This window comes from Chroicocephalus ridibundus, chromosome 14 (genome assembly GCF_963924245.1).
Source record: "Chroicocephalus ridibundus chromosome 14, bChrRid1.1, whole genome shotgun sequence".
Lineage (NCBI taxonomy): Eukaryota > Metazoa > Chordata > Aves > Charadriiformes > Laridae > Chroicocephalus > Chroicocephalus ridibundus.
In genome coordinates this window covers 12,508,322-12,525,312 of record NC_086297.1, presented here as the reverse complement: position 1 = coordinate 12,525,312, position 16,991 = coordinate 12,508,322, and the positions used below count along the sequence as shown (strand labels likewise).

At 47.2% G+C, this 16,991-nt stretch overlaps 1 protein-coding gene across 4 annotated transcripts in view; it reads right to left on the bottom strand.

Annotated features, from left to right (window-relative positions):
• MYH10 (myosin heavy chain 10) overlaps positions 1-9,913 on the bottom strand; it is a 110,334-nt gene extending 100,421 nt beyond the window's left edge. For all 4 annotated transcript variants that reach the window (XM_063352553.1, XM_063352555.1, XM_063352554.1 and 1 more), the window contains exons 1-2: positions 9,791-9,913; positions 6,758-7,135 (exon numbers count right to left, since the gene is read on the bottom strand). In XM_063352553.1, coding sequence (XP_063208623.1) covers positions 6,758-7,102 — 345 coding nt within the window. In that variant the 5' untranslated portion in view covers positions 7,103-7,135; positions 9,791-9,913. The remainder of the gene's footprint in view (positions 1-6,757; positions 7,136-9,790) is intronic.
• Between the last annotated feature and the right edge of the window lie 7,078 nt (positions 9,914-16,991).

The window sequence follows — 16,991 nt, the reverse complement described above, 5'->3', positions numbered from 1 at the left end:
TTGAAACCCAGCATTTCTTCTGCCGTATATTAGGTACTAGACCCCGTGACTGGTTTGCGTGAAGGAAAAGATGAAATTGAGTAACAAACTCCATTTCTTACAGGTTCTTTGAATACCAGTCTTTGATACTTGGTAACGTGAAACATTCCCAACTGGACCAGCAGGAAAATTAAAGCAATTAGAACACAGAAGCTTATATAATAACACAGATTGTTCTAGGTTATGCTCTGGCCTCACAGGAGGCAGCAGCTTAAGAGAAGAAACAGGTTATAGATAGCTCCTCGAGTGCACTTTTAGAAGAGCTTCCACCCACAGCAGGCCCTGGAACTGGGGACTACAGCATATTTCTCATTCTTTCCCTCTTCTGCCCCAATAAAATGGAAAGTACATTAAAAAAATGAAACTAGCATTTGTAATTATCAAAAAATATCTGCTGACGTATTTTTAATTGCACAATAGTAAGCATGCTTTCTTCTCTACTGGTAGAAAGAAAACGCAGTAGGCATGTACACGGAGAACAATAATTAGCAGCGAGGTTCCAGAAGCTCTCAAGCCTTACATAAACAGTTTCCAACCCTTTTGAAAAAGTCTTTGCTAAGACAAAAAAAAGTGGAGGAGTGGGCGGGGAAGATAATGCATAGTTCATTAGAGTTTGGAGGACTTTGAAGTTGAACCTAACCCCTTCCTCAAGGGTGCTTCACCGTCTTTTTGTCCTTCCTCAAGGAAAAGCAAAACCAGTCATCTCTAACTTGACTTCACCTACAGCACACACGCAATTTGTGCCACACGTCCCCATCTGAAATCTTCTAGCTGAGCACCCAAACATAGGTCATGGGCTCACCAGCAACAGACAGCTCCAGGGGAACATCCCACACACAGCCACACCAAGGCAAGAGGCCCTCTGAATACTGACATGGGTTAATAGAAGTCAAGTGTTTCAGAAATTCTATTAATTTTAATCTTTCTGACTGAATGAGGTCAGGAAGCATTTAAGTAGTAATTGCATGATTTATAGCGGTATTGGTAAGCTACAATATAATCAACTGCGGGCAATGGACTTCTTCCAGGAGAGCGAGGACTAGAACAGATATGGCAACAGCAACATTTTTTTTTAAACAGATTTTATAAAGCTCATTGGATTTTTTAATATCTTAGGTTTTTACTGTAGGTTAATTACACCCTATGTTTGAGTGAGCAATTCCTTCACCTCATCTTACTGCACTGGGTACAGGAACTTTTTGACTGCACAAGATAGACTTCTGGTCCTGCAACATCTTTTTTCAGTTAGAAAAGATAACAAACCAGAACATTTATAGATCCACTGAGTGCACAACATGCCATTGGTCCAGGAACTTTTCAGATATTGGTCTGCATTTACCAGTCAGACCATTAAAATACAGCCATCTGCAACTTGGATGTTATACTTTTCTGGAAAAATCAGTAAAGTGTGTCAGACCTCTACAGGATCCATCCTATTTGTGTTTGCTAGTGCACTTAGCAAGAAACCTATTTTGGTTTAAGAAAATACTTCTGCTAACAAGATGAGCATAAGGTTATGTTTTTACATTAATCCACAGAGTATGTAGGAACATGTAAAGATTTAAAATATGCTTTAAAAGGGAAATGGAAGGGTCAGTCTAGTCATCAAAGGCAGTACTGACAAAAGCAGAGCTTTAAATTGCTGGAAAAAGTGTCACCTATCCCTGACTTACAAGCATTAAAAGTCATTAGCTTATTTATTCCAATTCCAGCCAGCGTCTGCAATATCAAGAACAAGTTGCTTTCCATTTAGGTAGAAATGAGGTATTTACATTCCTGATCTATGCAACCAGCTGCATTTTGATTAACTGAAATGCTTTTAATAGACTTAAAATTCAAAACACTAATGAAGTTATACGCAGAATGCTGCCTAACACAGCATTATTTAGAATGATCAGGAACACTCCTGACCACTTTGCTTTTTGCAGTTCTAGGAGCGATATAGCATATCTCAAAATTTACATTCAGAGTTAAAAGAAAAAAAGAGAATCATGTTGTTCTGAAGTGAAAGAAAAGGATTCTCGGACTGCACATTAACTAGCCACTCTCTCTTCCAAGTGCAAAGAAAACAACATGGTGAAAGACAATTTAAATACTTAAAAAAAATACGGACAGTTCTTTCCTTCAGATCAGCCATATGAGTCAAATTAGGTAGTAAACTTTGAGTAGAAGCCTATTTTTGAACATAACTGACATGCCTACATATAAGCTTTCTGAATAGACACTGAAGCTAATACATTGTTGATATTGAAATGCAGAGAGATCAAGATGGAGAAAATGCCTCTTCCTGCACCAGAAACTCCTTTGCAGCTTTCAGACCTTATTTGTAGCTTTCCATCAAAGCAACTGAGCTTTTCTCCCCCCCATGTTGCCAAATGTAGCATCTGTTCTCCTAGCACTTTATTTTCAGACTAAACCCTCCTTCTTGTTTATCTCCCCTGCCACTCCCATCCCTTCCCACCAAAACCAGAGACCCATTTCAAGCGTCTCCCTTTTCCCAGGACTCCAACTGAAGGGGACAGCTATAGCTTGGGCAGCCAAAGTCACTTCTTCAGCTGGGCTTCACACACACACCCCCAACAGCAAACTGACACCACAAACCTCTGAGCCACGAGCAAAACTGAACCTCTGCAGCTTACAGCACAGCAGTTCAAAAACTGGTATCGGTGATTTCCTGCGTTCAGATACCATATTGGACCATGAAGAGTTCGGAAGCTGGTTCACGAGAAACCCTGAACTTCATGACAAGGAGAATTACTGCAGCAGTAATCTTGGCTATCACAGCTTGTCACAAAGCATTAAGGCAACAACAGTCTTGAACTTATTAGCATTCAAAGCTGATGGACCCTTAACATCCACTCTTTCCAGTGGATGTCTGCATTTCATTTTCTGATTCAAAAATTATCCCCCCTCCACCTGAAAATCGTATTTTGCTGACACTACTTAAGTAGAAACCAAGATCTAGGGCTTCACAGTTGCATTTTACATGCAGGTCTTTTATAAACAAAGATGTTTCCTCACTCAGGCTACAAACCTCAGTGACCCAAAACCTCTGACGACTAGACTCCTTTCTTAAAACACTGCCCCCAGAAAGATCTCTGTTCATCATGGTATAAGGATATTAAAAAAGCCACACAAAACCAGTCTGAGCAAAAGCACGTTCATTCCAAATCTTCCAAGGACCTCCTAAGCCTTTGGGTATTCCTTCTGGGTACCCTTACAATGAACTACCTCCAGTGTCTGATCTACAGCTATGAAGGATATTGCTAAATACACACTGAAGCTAGTGCTAACGCTGGCCACTCTAAAGCTGAGCAGACAGAATAGTTAAGTTTTATATGAAGCTGAAGAATTGGCAGTTAAGGTAACCAAAAACCATGAGAAGCTGCCAGTACAGCAAGACATGAGACCAGTTTAGAGTATTAAGTGACCCAAATGATACATCCCTGCCATAAGAAATACCTAGAAAAGCACAGAATTTGGAAAAAGTCAGCTATGAAACACAAAGAAGAGTGAAAACTCCTACCAAAGCTAGAATGAATGAGAGAAAAAGAAAAACCTGCCGGAGATGGCTGCACCTTGCCAGAACCAACACTTGCACTTGATGAAAACCAAGCCTCAAACATGAGCAGAAATCATCTGAGATGACTTTGAGATTCTGCAGGATCATGCTTAGTCATTGATGGGTTAAGGAGAAAAGTACAACAATTCATAATGACAGATTTGCCCCATCCTCAGGCATGAATATATATATATATCCATATCTATCTAGTATACTTCAGAGGACTTTGCAAAGATAGTATAGTTTCTTTAGGAAAGAATTTTAACATACTGTTCAGTTACACTCAAAATAAACCTTGTGGCAAGAAATGGAATAGGTGATGTTAAAAGTGGAGCAAGAAACGAAGTTATTTCATCTCCAAAGCAAAACTGGGATCAATCACTACAATTACAGCCATTCTTCCCAGCAGTTCTTGTACAAGTCCTGCTACCTTTCACCTTCTGTGCTGTTGTGAACAGACCAGAAATAAAAACAGGACCAAGCACTGACATCATGCTTCTACAAGCTACTGGTCTTCCAGATTCTCCATTTGTGTTCATCTCCCACAGCACAGTGATAACCCAACTGAGAGGCCAAGATCCTGCCAACTGGCAGACATTAGAAATGCTAGAAGTTCCAGAAACTCCTCGCCATCCCCACTTAGATGTTACTTGAAACTCTTCTTGATGAAGTGAGGATCACTGCCCAGGTCATGCCGACTGGCACTAGCTAGCTTTAGTCAGACCTCTGTTCCTCCAGCAGTGTCATAGTGTCATCTTGGAGAGGTAGATTATAGACCTATGACTAGACCCACTCACCAAATCCCTCAGCTTGATTGTTTCCTTTCTAGGGATTGAAAGGAAACATGTATCTGCTTCAGTTGACAGCCTTTCATCTTCTACTTCCTTGAAAGGCAACGCTGCATGCTGCCTATTGTGAGTTACAGGAAACCAAAACAGATTCACCATCTCCATGTTAACTACTTGAGACTAACGCCAAAATATAAGATTTCAGTTTGGTTATTATAAGAGTACTATCTGGAAATCAAAACATACCTTTAAATGATTCTTGTCATGGCCAAACCACCATCATTCACTTCATCAGCTCAGTTAACTCGGGCTCTTTTTACACCACGGGAACATCAGCAGGATACACGGGCAATGGGAATCACTCCAGGCTGCACCCTCAGCAGCAGCACTGATAGTGCCACGTTCAAGAAGTTTAGGGATCCCTCACAGAGATCCTTGCTAGAACCGCACTAAAAACCCCACCATCTCAAGTTCTTGGTGAAGTGTCTCTCTATGGCCTAGTGATCTTTGCCAGCATTCAACCTCTACTCTAATAGTAGTCACAACTGCTTTTTCTCTCCCTTCAAGAAATAAGCAGAGTTTTAATTTCAAACAAGAAGCCATTATTACAGCAGCATAGAAACATTATTCTTGGTAACAGTAGCACCCTCCAGCAATGTTCCTGTAGCTCAGACCTACAGTTGGGGCCAACAAATCCATTAGCTTCTTGATCCCAACCAACTTCTTCCAGCTCGGGGGCAGGGAGGTCATTAGTAATAGACAGATGCAGTAATCCTCCTATGTGACAGCAGCATCTCAATGCCAAGGAACCAAGGTTTAAAGTCTGCCTCAACAGTTAAAGAATGAAAGCAGAAAGCACCTTTATGGGAAGTGGAGGGGGAGGAAAAAAAAAGGTAAGTCACCCATAGCGTATCACTTAAAATTCCACGTATATGATAAGCCAGCCTTTCACAAAGTGGACTTTTTTAATTTGACGCCATCCTCGAGAAGCATTTGTGGTCATGTTTACTGTATGGAGTCCTTGGACTAGAGCTTGCTTTGACATTTAAGGCCTTCAGCTTTTAACCTTCCTAATGAAATAGGGTTATAACAGTTGTAATGGATTTCATAACAACTAGCATTATGATTGATACATATGCTGAAAACTTTTGACCTATCAACTTGTTTACTTTTCATTTTCAATCCAGTCCTTACTAATTATCCAATTAGTTTACTTATAAGCTTGCAGGAATCATTCCAGAAGTGTTTTTTGCTGAGCTCTGCTGTAAGGATCTCAATGTAAGGCCTTGGAAGGCTAAAAACCAAAAATCCACATAGGAAACTGACAAAAAAGTACAAATACAAAGAATATTTTGAAGTTGCATATAATTTTAATAAGTCCATATATTACCACGGGCCAAGCAAAAAAGGCATCCCATTAATACCTAAGGGAAGGGAACGTGAGCCAACTAACTAGCGGAACTAAATAAAGTGGATTTAAGCTTCAGAACAAGTGTTTATTAAAATGAGCCAAACATTTAAGCAGATGTTCCAGTTTCTTTTAAGATTGAAAGTCTACTTGTAGCTCTTAATGATACTCTGACTCAACAAGTCACTATGCAATCCGTTTGCCAAGAGACAAGGAGCTACTCTCAACTGTACACCACAGACACTCATTTAACATGGAAAGAAGGGGGTCAAAAGCAGCATCAATGGTGTGGTGATTCCTAACTCTACAGAAAGATCTATAAGCCAGATGTTCCAATTAGTGCTTCAAAAACCACTGAAAAAAGAAAGCTTTATCATATTTGTTTATTTTAAGCACTTGAACACATTCTTTCCTGGCCCACTAAGTTGATATTAGATTCCAAAAAGACATTTTGCATTCCTAGCACTCTCCAACTTCAGCTTTTAAATAATAGCATAGCCTCTTATTATCATTTTTAATACGCAGCAAGTTAAAACAAGATATATGCTTATTCATGTGAGCAATTAAACAACAGTAATTTAGCAAAGTTAGGTTTTGTAATCTCTCGTCAGCTCAAACAAGCCATTTGATACTATTCCCTGTATCAGTTAAGCATGTCTGAGGCAAGTGCTCTAATGAGTGGCATGAGCTAAGCACCCAGAGTTGCCATTTAGCATTCTATTTTTGAAAGATGCTTGCAGAATTATTTCCACAGGAGAATTTTTTATTATATGTTTTATGACAACAGAGTTCTTGACCTGTACACAGCATGGAAAAAGACCCTGGACTAATCACAAAGTATTTAGGCTATCGAAATCAGAGCCAAGACCCGCTTTCCACATGTCAGATAAGTAAAGGAATGGGAACCAGGTAAGTTCAGCTGAATTAGCACCCATAATGAATCTAATAATTAGTACTTACATAGATGAGCCCAGAGTAATACCGATCCTTTAAATTATGCAATACAGAGGCTTCATTTAAACAGGTTAATTCTGCCATGTCTTCCACTTTAGAGAACTTGGGAGGATTCATCTTCTGAATATCATCTTTATTGACTAGTGCTTTCTTTCCGTTCTCTGCCAGTTCGACCAACACTTCATCCCCTTTTTCCTCCTTGATGCTGGCTGCCTCAAAACCATGGCGCTCTGAAGGAATCCACACCAACTTTTTAGCAGTCCAATCAGCCTGGGTGGCAGGGTTGTAGATTACAGCCCTGTCCACGAAGAGGTATCTCTCCGGATCTTCCAGTCCGGATCTCTGAGACATTGTAGGAAGTGAAGGTGTCCACTATCAGTTACTCTGTAAATTGGAGGGGAAAGAAAGTGAAGAGTATGTTACACACCATAATCTTATCAATAAAAGTGAATGGAGCTATAGCGCACCCATTAAATGGCCTTTCACTAATATCTGTATCGTCTCTTGATGAGGAAGCATCCTTAATTTCTTCCATAGTCTAAAGATGTTGCTATACAGCTGAGAGTCACACAGCAGCTCTCCGAATAAGACAACCACCATACAAAAGTTAAAATGATCTGTCAAGTATAATCCCAGACCCAGTACAGGAAACTTGGTATAAACTGGTTCTAATTGTGCACCAACAATGGAGAGACATTGCAACAGCTGTGAGAATTACAAGCAGGCAAAATATGTCTCTGTTCTTAAATAAGGAAGAGCAAATTTAACAAAAACATGCCAGTAAACTCAGCTTCAACTGAACAGTAAAAAAAGTAGATATAAAAAAACATAAAAAACATTCAGTGGACAGCCTACTAACTACAGTAATGAGAAGGTGGCGAGAATGTGTTTTAAACTGTGGATTTTCAACTACATACAAAAACTTGAGACACTTGGGGTTTCTGCAAGCCATTAAGTTGGCTAAGCCTTGCTCATATTCTTCCTGAAAACATAAGACTTTGCATTTCTATGGCTTCTGTTCTCAGTCGTGAGCGCTGATATTACCATATTCCAAAAAAAATGTCTCCAGATCTCAAGTTTACCTTCAGGCTCAAGGCGCAGCAAGGACTGATGTTAGATTTTCCAACTTCCAACTTACCAGCTTCACAGGTAATATGAAGAATATGAAGGGGAAAGAAAAACTGCTGACAAGAGCTCCTGAACACTCATTTTACTTATTTGCCTCCATCTAAGCGAGGCCACTCTATCTTCAATTAATAATACTGTCACATCCAGGAACCCTGGAGCTAGTAGTTTCATCTGGAACTGCCCAAGGAGCAAAAAGGTCAAGCCTGACACCTAGTACTCAGGTCATTAAATATCTTGTTTCTTCACACACTAGATCTTTTTCTACTGAAGAATGCTACATTAGCTAATGGTAGCCTCTTCTAGCAGGTAATCTAAAGGTTAGCTTCAAAAGCAAACAGGGTTTCGCAAACTGCATTTGTCATCTTTCATACAATGGTATGCACCCTGATGGAAGAAGTTCTGCAACACACCCATCCTCAGAAGAACGTGTAATTAAATACAATAGCTGTGTCTCCATCTATGGCATGGACATTTGCTATGTTGTCCAACTTTAATGTAAAGTAAGCATGAAGTCATTGAACCCTTCAGAGGTTTGAGGAGCAGACCGTTTACTACAGACGGCTTAATTCAAATCAGAGGTGATGACTCAACATTTAAAGTATCTTAGAAGAGCCTCTGAGAGAAAAATTCAATGAAGAAAGAGGAAATTGCTGAGGGGACACCTTAGGTGATAGCTGGACGACTCTGCCAGGAGAATGAAGATATTAGTCAAGGAATGCTACGTTTGGCTCAAGAAGCCCACAAACTTAATTTCCGAGCCTCTAAGCCCAATTCAGAAAGCCGTTTGTCTCCACTGTGCTAGACCTACAGCTGAAGTTCCAACAAAGACCTGGAACCAACCATTGCCGCCCTCATGTGCAAATGCCTCTTGGTGTCAAGCCTCTGAAGCTCCCTGGCCAGGTATGACAGGCAGCCAAAGGCTGTTATGGTCAGCTCAGTCTCAGCCTTGCACACTGAGATGGAATGAAACCTAGAGGTCAGATAGAACTCGTACGACAAAATTAATCAGTATTGTTCCCCAGCAGAATTAAAGGCTGAAGACTGAAATGAATGTATGGACTGACTTCATACCAGTTCCTGAGGAATATACCTAATGTCGGGGGACCACGGCCAGTTTCAGGGTCATTTTTCCACTTTGGCTTTTAATTCCACAGAGCCCATCACAAAAGACCCTCTGCAGAAGCAAAGCAAGTTGCAGCTTACTCTACCCAGGGCTCCTCCGTTAACAATGGCATTCAAATGAAATACACAAATGAGCACATTTATCATGCAGGAATCCAGCCCTCCCAAAAGACTGGTACAAAAAAAAAAAAAAAAAAAAAAAAAAAGGAGAAAAGCCCTAAGCCCTACACACGTTCTGCTCCTCTAAACAAAAGGGGAGCGGAGGGGAGGGCACCGGGAGCGGCATCCCTCAGCGCAGCCCGGGCATTTTCAAGGACAGGGGCAGCCCGAGGAGCCGCACCGCCCCCGGGCGCTGAGGGCTGATGCTCTGCGGGAGCGGAGCCCCCCTCGCAGGCCCGCAGGCCCCGCCGCCGCCCCGAAGGACAAAGGAGGCGGCCGGGGCCGCTCGGCCCGCCGGGGCCCGGCAACAGCCCCGCGCCCCCCGCCGCCCCGCCCGCGCGGAGGCTGCGGGAAAGGGAGAAAATGGCCACCTTCCCCTCACCGACGGAGCCGGGAGCGGCGGCGATGCGGCGGAGGGGGGGGCGGGGGAGGTGGGGGGGAGATGCGGCGGCGCGGGCGGGCGGGCGGCGCGGCCCGCACAAGGGGGTCTTTGTGTGGCGGGCCCGCCGCCCCCGCCCCACCCCCACCGCGGGCGGGCCCGGCCGCGCGCCCCCGACGAGCCCACCCACCCCCCCCAGCCCGCCCCGGGGAGATCGGTACCGCCGCCGGGCCCCACCGCCGCCGCCTCACCTGCGTAGCGCCCGGCCGCCGCCGTGCCCCGGAGCTCGCGCCGCCCGCCCGGCTCCTCAGCACCCGCGCCGCTCCGCCCCCCGCCCGCCGCGCGCCTTTAGCGCCACACCGAGCCCTCCGCCCCCTGCTCGCCGCCGCCGCCGGCCCCGCCCCCGCCGCCTCCGGCCGCCGCCCGCCCATTGGGCGACGGCCACGTCCGTCCACAGCCGCGCGCTCGCTTATTGGCCCGCCGCGCGGCCGCTCTCCAGCCACGGCCATAGCAACCTCCACACGCTACCCTTCAAGCCCCACCTCCCCGCTTCGCCCCGCCCCCTCCGCGCTCATTGGAGGGTTCCGCCCGCCCGTCGGCCCTCAGCGCTCCTCTCAGTGGTCGCCCGCCACGCCTGTCAGGGCGGGCTCCGCCCCGCTGCCGCAGCACGCCCGGCGGGGGGCGCGGCGCGGCCCCGGCGCTGCAGCGGGCGGTGCGCGCGGTGCTGCAGCGCGGGGCGGGCGCGCGCCTCCTCCTCACCCACCCACGTTCTCCCCCCCCCCCCCCCCCCAGGCGGTGTCCTGGTATTTTGGGGCGATAAAGGGTTTTTCAGGCGCCGAGCGCCGGGCCGGCTTCCACCGGCGTGAGAGGTAACGGGGAAACCCGTCGCCGGGCGCTGGAAGCGGCCGCTGCGCTCCCGCCGGCGGGGCCATGCTGGGGGCTGGGGGCCACCTCACGCTCCCCTCAGCGGGGCCCGTCTGAGGGGGCGGGCGCTGGTTTCCAGGCGCTGGGCGGGATGGCGATCCGGCAGAAAAGCACCGGGTCCCGATTTCCAAACTTCCCGTTCGAGAAACTCCGCCGCAGCCCTCAGTAATTACTCCCGGGGGGTAATTACCCCAACTATTAAAAATAAAAACCCAGCCCTCGCTGTGAGTTTGACGTGGGCTCCCAGCCCCCGGGTCCGGCCCGGTGTCGGTGCTGGCTTGGCAGCCGCCGTCAGCACAGCCTGCTCCGAGCAGCCCCGGCCTCCTCCACCCCACACCCGCCGGGCTCCTGATCACATCCCTGCTTTTACCCTTCCGTAAACATAATCCTGAGGCTTTTTGGAGCCCTCACCCGACGCCAGCACCGTTTCTGGATGAAGCGGGTAGGCAGGAGGCTGCAACATGGGGAAAAAATGCTGTTTGCAGCATCTCTGAGAGTTTTGTGGGCTCACGTGGACTTTGAAAATCGGTGCTGGGTGGGTTTTGGGTGGAACACCTCGGTGGGGGCTGCTGGCCCATGCACTCCGGCATTCCTGCTGCCTGGGAGTGCAAGATGGAGAGCTTCAACACCATGATGGCTTTCCGTGTTTTTTTGTTTTGCAAAATCTTTCCCGTGTTTTGGTCCCTGGCTCAGAGCTTCTCGGGGATCGCACATGGCGCGTTCAGCCTCTGGGGAACAGGCACAACCTCCCGCCACAACCACGGCTCGCTCCAGCCCTGCGTGCGAGTGGGTAGCTAGGAACTTCGAGGATTCCCAGGGATGGAGCTGTGGGTTTCGTTTCTCTGCCCAGACCAAATGCAAATGCGAGTGGCTCAGGAATTAGAGCTATTTGGCTCGAAGGAATTTGCAGCAGATCCTTCTGACCATGTCGATGAGCGGGGTGAGGAGCAGAAAGAAGTGGCAAGAAGGAGCATCAAGCCTGGCGCAGGGCGAAGCTGCAGCGGGGGATCCCAGGAAGGGCTGGGCAGGTCAGGCAGCGCCTGGGGACAGGAGTAAGGATGTCTCCCATTTCCCCTGTGCTTAGGAAGCAGAACTTTCTATGGACTACCTACAGGAATGGAAATGTTTCAAAGTAGGACCTGCCATTTCAATACAACTTAGCATTTTTGGATGGGTTGCTGGGTTCAAAAGGGGAGGCAATAAGGCAAACCGTGGAGAACCAGAATCCAGGCTCCTGGCACGGAGCTGGAAATCATTCGGTCATCTCTGCTCATCTCTGCACACAAATCAGTTCATGCGCAACTCCTGGCACTTGGATTTATATGAAAGTCTCCCTCTTAATTACCATTTCAGTGGGAGGTCTCGTACATCCTGTTTCACCGAAAAATAAGGGTGTTGACTCGCAAACGCAGGTAGATGAAAGGCGAAAGGCTGAACTGGTTACTCCCCAGCTGTTTTTCGCTTTGCAAGGACTGCCACTCCCGGGGCCAGGGTGGCTGAGCTGCATGGCAAGCTGCTGTAGGCAGCAGAGTGAGGCCAACACCGCGTGGACTTTGGGTTGCTTAAATAGAGGCATCCAGCATGCTGCATCTCCCAGGATTTACAATTTTTCCTTGCTCAGCCAACAGGTCTCCACAAGATGCTCGGATGGCATTCAACGGAGCGATGCGAGCCCCTCGGCAACTCCAGGGCTTTGCAACGGAGCAGCCTGATGAGTATTTTGCTTCCTTTGGAAAAACCATGCACCCAAGGAGCAGCATCGTGCACCGGTATGGTCACCCCTCTGGGCGGCTCAGGCCTCGGGATGGTGCAGCACCCACACCCCGACACCCTCACGCTCCGTGTTAGCACCTCCACGTCACGCTGCTTCGGGCTTCAATCACAAAATTTCTATTTTTAGGCATACGGCATCTTTTAAAAGAAAAATAGAAACATCACACAGAAAACGACATTCTAGGGACAAGCTGGTTGAAGACTTTAGTTTCATATAGAAAATGATTTCCATGGAAAATCTTTGAGGATCCCGTAGATGCCACGTGGAGTGTGTCAGGGTTATAGCATTGAGTTATTATTTTTATCACACAATTATTTTTATCCAGGCCAGTGTTAGGAAGGAATTCCCCAAATCCACTGAATATCTTTAACCCATGGAAAGAAAGATGATATTTTTAACTTTCCCAGGAGACCGGAAAGAGCAGAAAGAAACATCTCATAGAGGATTTTTATTTGAAATAGAAACTCAGCTAGTCCCTAATCCTAAAATTGTTTCCCTGCGTTTAAACAGAAGGCTAATGATACCGTTGCTACTAGGGCATGCATGTGCTTAAGGCAAAGCATATCCCTGTGGGTGTTTCCAGAGCTGGAACCTGAGCAGGTAAATAGGAACTACTTAAGCTTAAAGCACTGCTTGAGATTTTTAAAATAATGCGGAGGATTTTGGCAAAAAAATGCTCTATTCTTTTCTAACTTGGAGGTTTTGGAGGTCTTACTACTGGTGGCATGTACTGGAAAGCTAATTTCCATACTGGGTGATGTGTGCCTCCATCCCCAGTCTGCTTTGGACATTGCTGGGCAGAACGAACTTCTGCAAGGGGAAAACACACAACCGACATCCAACAGCTGTTTGTTCTGTCCCATGTCCCTACCAGCATCCACAAATAATCCAAACAACCCTCGTTCCTTGATTATTTGACACCTTTGCTTCCTGCAGAGACCGGTGTCCTCCCTCCTGCCCTGCTTTCTGACTGCGGCAGGTTTTGGGCGCATCTCCAAGACTTACAGACCCAGGTCTGGCCTCCCTCAGGAGCCCCACGTCTCTGCAAAGCAGGACGTCTTAGCATCTTTCTGGGTCATTTTTTTTCTCCATAACTTCATGTACTGAGCAGTACTGAGCCAGGGTTTAGAATCAAATGCTTAAATGCAGCAGTTGCATATAGAATCATAGAAACGTGCAATGGTTCAGGTTAGAAGCGACCTTAAAGATCAAGGAGACACGTGAATAAATTCCATGCGGATTTGGTTTCCAGTTCAAATCCTGACTTGCTGTGGCTTTGGGCAGCCACAATACCTTCCCTGCCCTTGCTTACCTTGCAAAGGGAAGAGACTTCATTATGCCCGTTTGTCATTTCAGAGGTGAGATCACGTTTGATGTATAATGTGCTTTGACACCTTCAGAAGAAAGGTGCGAGGAAAAAGCAGAATTGCTCATGTAAAAAACTAGCTGCTTTGTTGCATGGGATCAAAACACAGAGAAGTGTAGGAATAAAAGAAAAATTATTCCACAATAAAATTACTTTATAGTAAACATTTCTATGAGAGAAGCTTGAAAGGAATTGGAAATTCAAGCCTCATCCTTAATGCTTGAGTTTCAAAGCTTTCTGAGATGTAATAAATTACAGTAAGATGAGGTTACACTTATTTCTTGAAGCATGCTGTCCTCCAGGACCGCACTGTTTATTTTATCTCATATGTCAATAGGAAACGTTCTGGAACAGGAGGTGTTCTCCAGGGCGCCGCGCAGGGATCAGCACCAAATATGAGCTTCATTGTCTCACCCATCATATATTTTAGTCCTGGATAGTTTAAAAAGTTAGCTAAATCAGGAATGGAAAGTCTGCTCCTTACTCACAAAAGGGGATTGCACAATAGTTGGTCGGACAGGCTGCTGTGAACCTGATGTCAGATCAGCAAAAATAGCCACCTCTGCAGCAAATGAGTCAAGATCCGAGCAGCAGAGTGAAAGATTTGCATTCCCTCCGAGCAAGCCTCCGACAGCCACGCAGCCGTTTGCTGACAGGTTGTGCTGGAAGCTGAGAAACTCCATAGAAAATCTCAAGCCTCTTTGAATCTGAAGGGCTGAAGTGGAGGACCTAGGACGAGATCCATCTTGGATCATCCTGCTGCAACCATGCTGGGAGCGAGACCCAGACATGCACAGGGACCAGTGCTTGCCCGCTCCTTGCTTTCTCTCTGCCTTCCCCTTTCCTCCATCCGTCACCCTGGGAAGGAGCAAAGGCTGGAAAGGCAGAGCAGGATTTTCGCAACCAGGCCTTCCACCCTCTGCGCAAGGGTTTGGCATGCGTTTCTCTTCCCTCAAGGAAAAGGAGGGCTCGTTCACAAGCCTCTGCTAAAAAACAGACAGAAATCTGAACCTCCCTTTTCCCCTCGAAGCAGGAACTTGTCTGCGAGATCTGTCCTCCCCCGCTTTGCTCACCACACCCTGAGATCGGAAATTGTCCCCGGGAAAACCACGTGCGGCAGGTTTGGGGAGCTGCCCTTTTACTTCTGGCTAGCTGGGAGCTTGCGATTCACTGGGCCAGATTCTCATCCCAGTTACACCAGTTCATGTTGCAGAAGCACTTCTCGCTTGCAGTACAGTTTTTAAGGGAAAAGGATTTAGCCATTAGGTAGTAGAAAGGCCAGGTGAAACATTTCTTTGTCATATTAGGATCAGAAGATAATTCAAGCTGGAGTGGACCTCAGATCATCTAATGCAACCGAGCTAGGATTTTGCAGATTTAAAAAAAATTTAAAAAATCATGGAGGTTTCCCATGGAGCCACTTGTGAAGGACACATTTCCCTGGGGATCTCTGCCTCGTCCAGAACTGGTCTGTACTCAGCACAACTGCAAGATTAGGTGCTCAGATGCCATCAGGATGAGCACGTCACGCATACCTCTCCCGATGGGAAAGATTCCCCTCCCTGCATTTTGGATGCAGGGTTTATTTGTAGCCTGCTCTCTCATGCCCCATCTTCATTGCCCATAGGCAAGGCTTGTGCATCAGTACTGGTATGGCACCCACGCTGGCTACTCCAGCTGGAAACCCTGTTTGTCCCCTCACTGTCCTTCCCCTGTCCCTCTGCCCACACTCTGAAGCTCACAGAACATTTTCTAACTTGAACTGAATTAGAACGAGCTGAGCAAATCCAGCAGGGTATTTTTTTTTGAGATTTGTCATATACAAAAGTGATGCCAAGGAACACGAGTCCCCGACATGGTCCAGAGTTTGGACTGGCCTCATGCTGGAGGGGCTGGTCAAAAATCAAGGGGCTGCACCTGAGAGAGCTCATCATACCAAAGCCCCAAAGCCCCAGGGTGGGAGAACTGAGCTCTGGTCATGGCTGGGGAGCGGGCAGGGGGGAGCTGCCCAGGGCCCATTTCTCACTGTCCCATGGTGGCCCTTGGCTGGGCTGAAGGGACCAAATCCTTCCTCTTGGGCCAGAACCTCCATCCAAGACCAATTGCTCCTTTCTGTCAGAGATTTAACTAAACCCATCCATTTTTTTACCCAATTAAAGGATCAGCAAAGAAGAAATAGTCCTGAAAAGTTCCCATCTGGGCATATCCAGCGCCCTTGGTGGAAGCCCTGGCTGCGTCCATTGGCCAAGGAGCAAAGGCATGGAAGAGCTGTCCATACTCTGCAGGACGGGGGGCAATGCTGGGACCATGCCAGGGTGTGTGGGATGCTGGGAATTGAAGGGACACTGCGGTCAGGGCTGCCCCAGGCATTCCCCAGCCCATGGGACAGATGCGCTGCTGGACAGGAATGGGACCTGCGCTGGAAACCAAGCGTGTCCTCCTGCATCCCAGCTCCACACACCTGCCTCCCACCCGCTGTGATGGGCTTTTCAAGTGCTCTGACATGCCATGGAGGAGAAAAACCCTTCAGGGCCAACTTTGAGGAGCAAACGGTCAAAAACTGAGCTGAGGATGGCATCCAACAGACCACAGGGGAGAAACCTTCCACCAAGGGCAGAGAGCTGCTGGCTGCTGGGGTGCCTCAGGAGCCGGGGGCCCATTTTTAAAGATGAATAATGTGTTTGAGCAGTCTCCTTGCCCTGTGAGGAGGTGTGAGCTTCTCAAGGTCCACCCGGGGAAGGCATGGATGTGCCCAAATGTGTTGGCAGGTTCCACCAAGACTGCAAGCAGTTTCCAGGGCTAGCAGCAACTTCAGCTTCTTCAGACCTGACCCTGAGAGCTCTGAAGTGCCTGCTTGTAAATCCATGGAAGAGTATTCCCAAGCCCTGGCTCGTCTTTGGACACAGGTCACAGACACTGCCAACTCTCTGAGCCCTGTAAAACCCTCTCGTACTTCAAAAGTAAGCATTTGCAGGGCCAGGCTGCAGCGCTCCACCCTCTGACCTTCTCCGGTCCCCTGCAAGTGGCAAGCAACGGCATGCAGCATTTGCCCCAGCGATTTCAGCATACCGGGGATTTTCCTGGCTTCAGCAGGAACCTCCGGTTAGACTCTGTGCAGTCTTTAATTGGAGCTGATTTACGGCATTTTTATTGCTGCAGACAGCCAGCAGTTGGCACAGCAGGCAGCTTTAATATTACTTTTGCATTTTGTTATTGAATCACCAGCTTGGAAGGCAATTGCAGGACTTTTTATAGCTGCCGCCTGCTCACGAGCAGCCTGGCACCGCAGCCCCTCTCTGGTCTTTAAATAAATAACTCTTGCCAGCTGGGCCGGTGGGAGCCTGTCCGGTCGTCCATCAGTGGGCCCAAACACCGGGGCATGAGCATG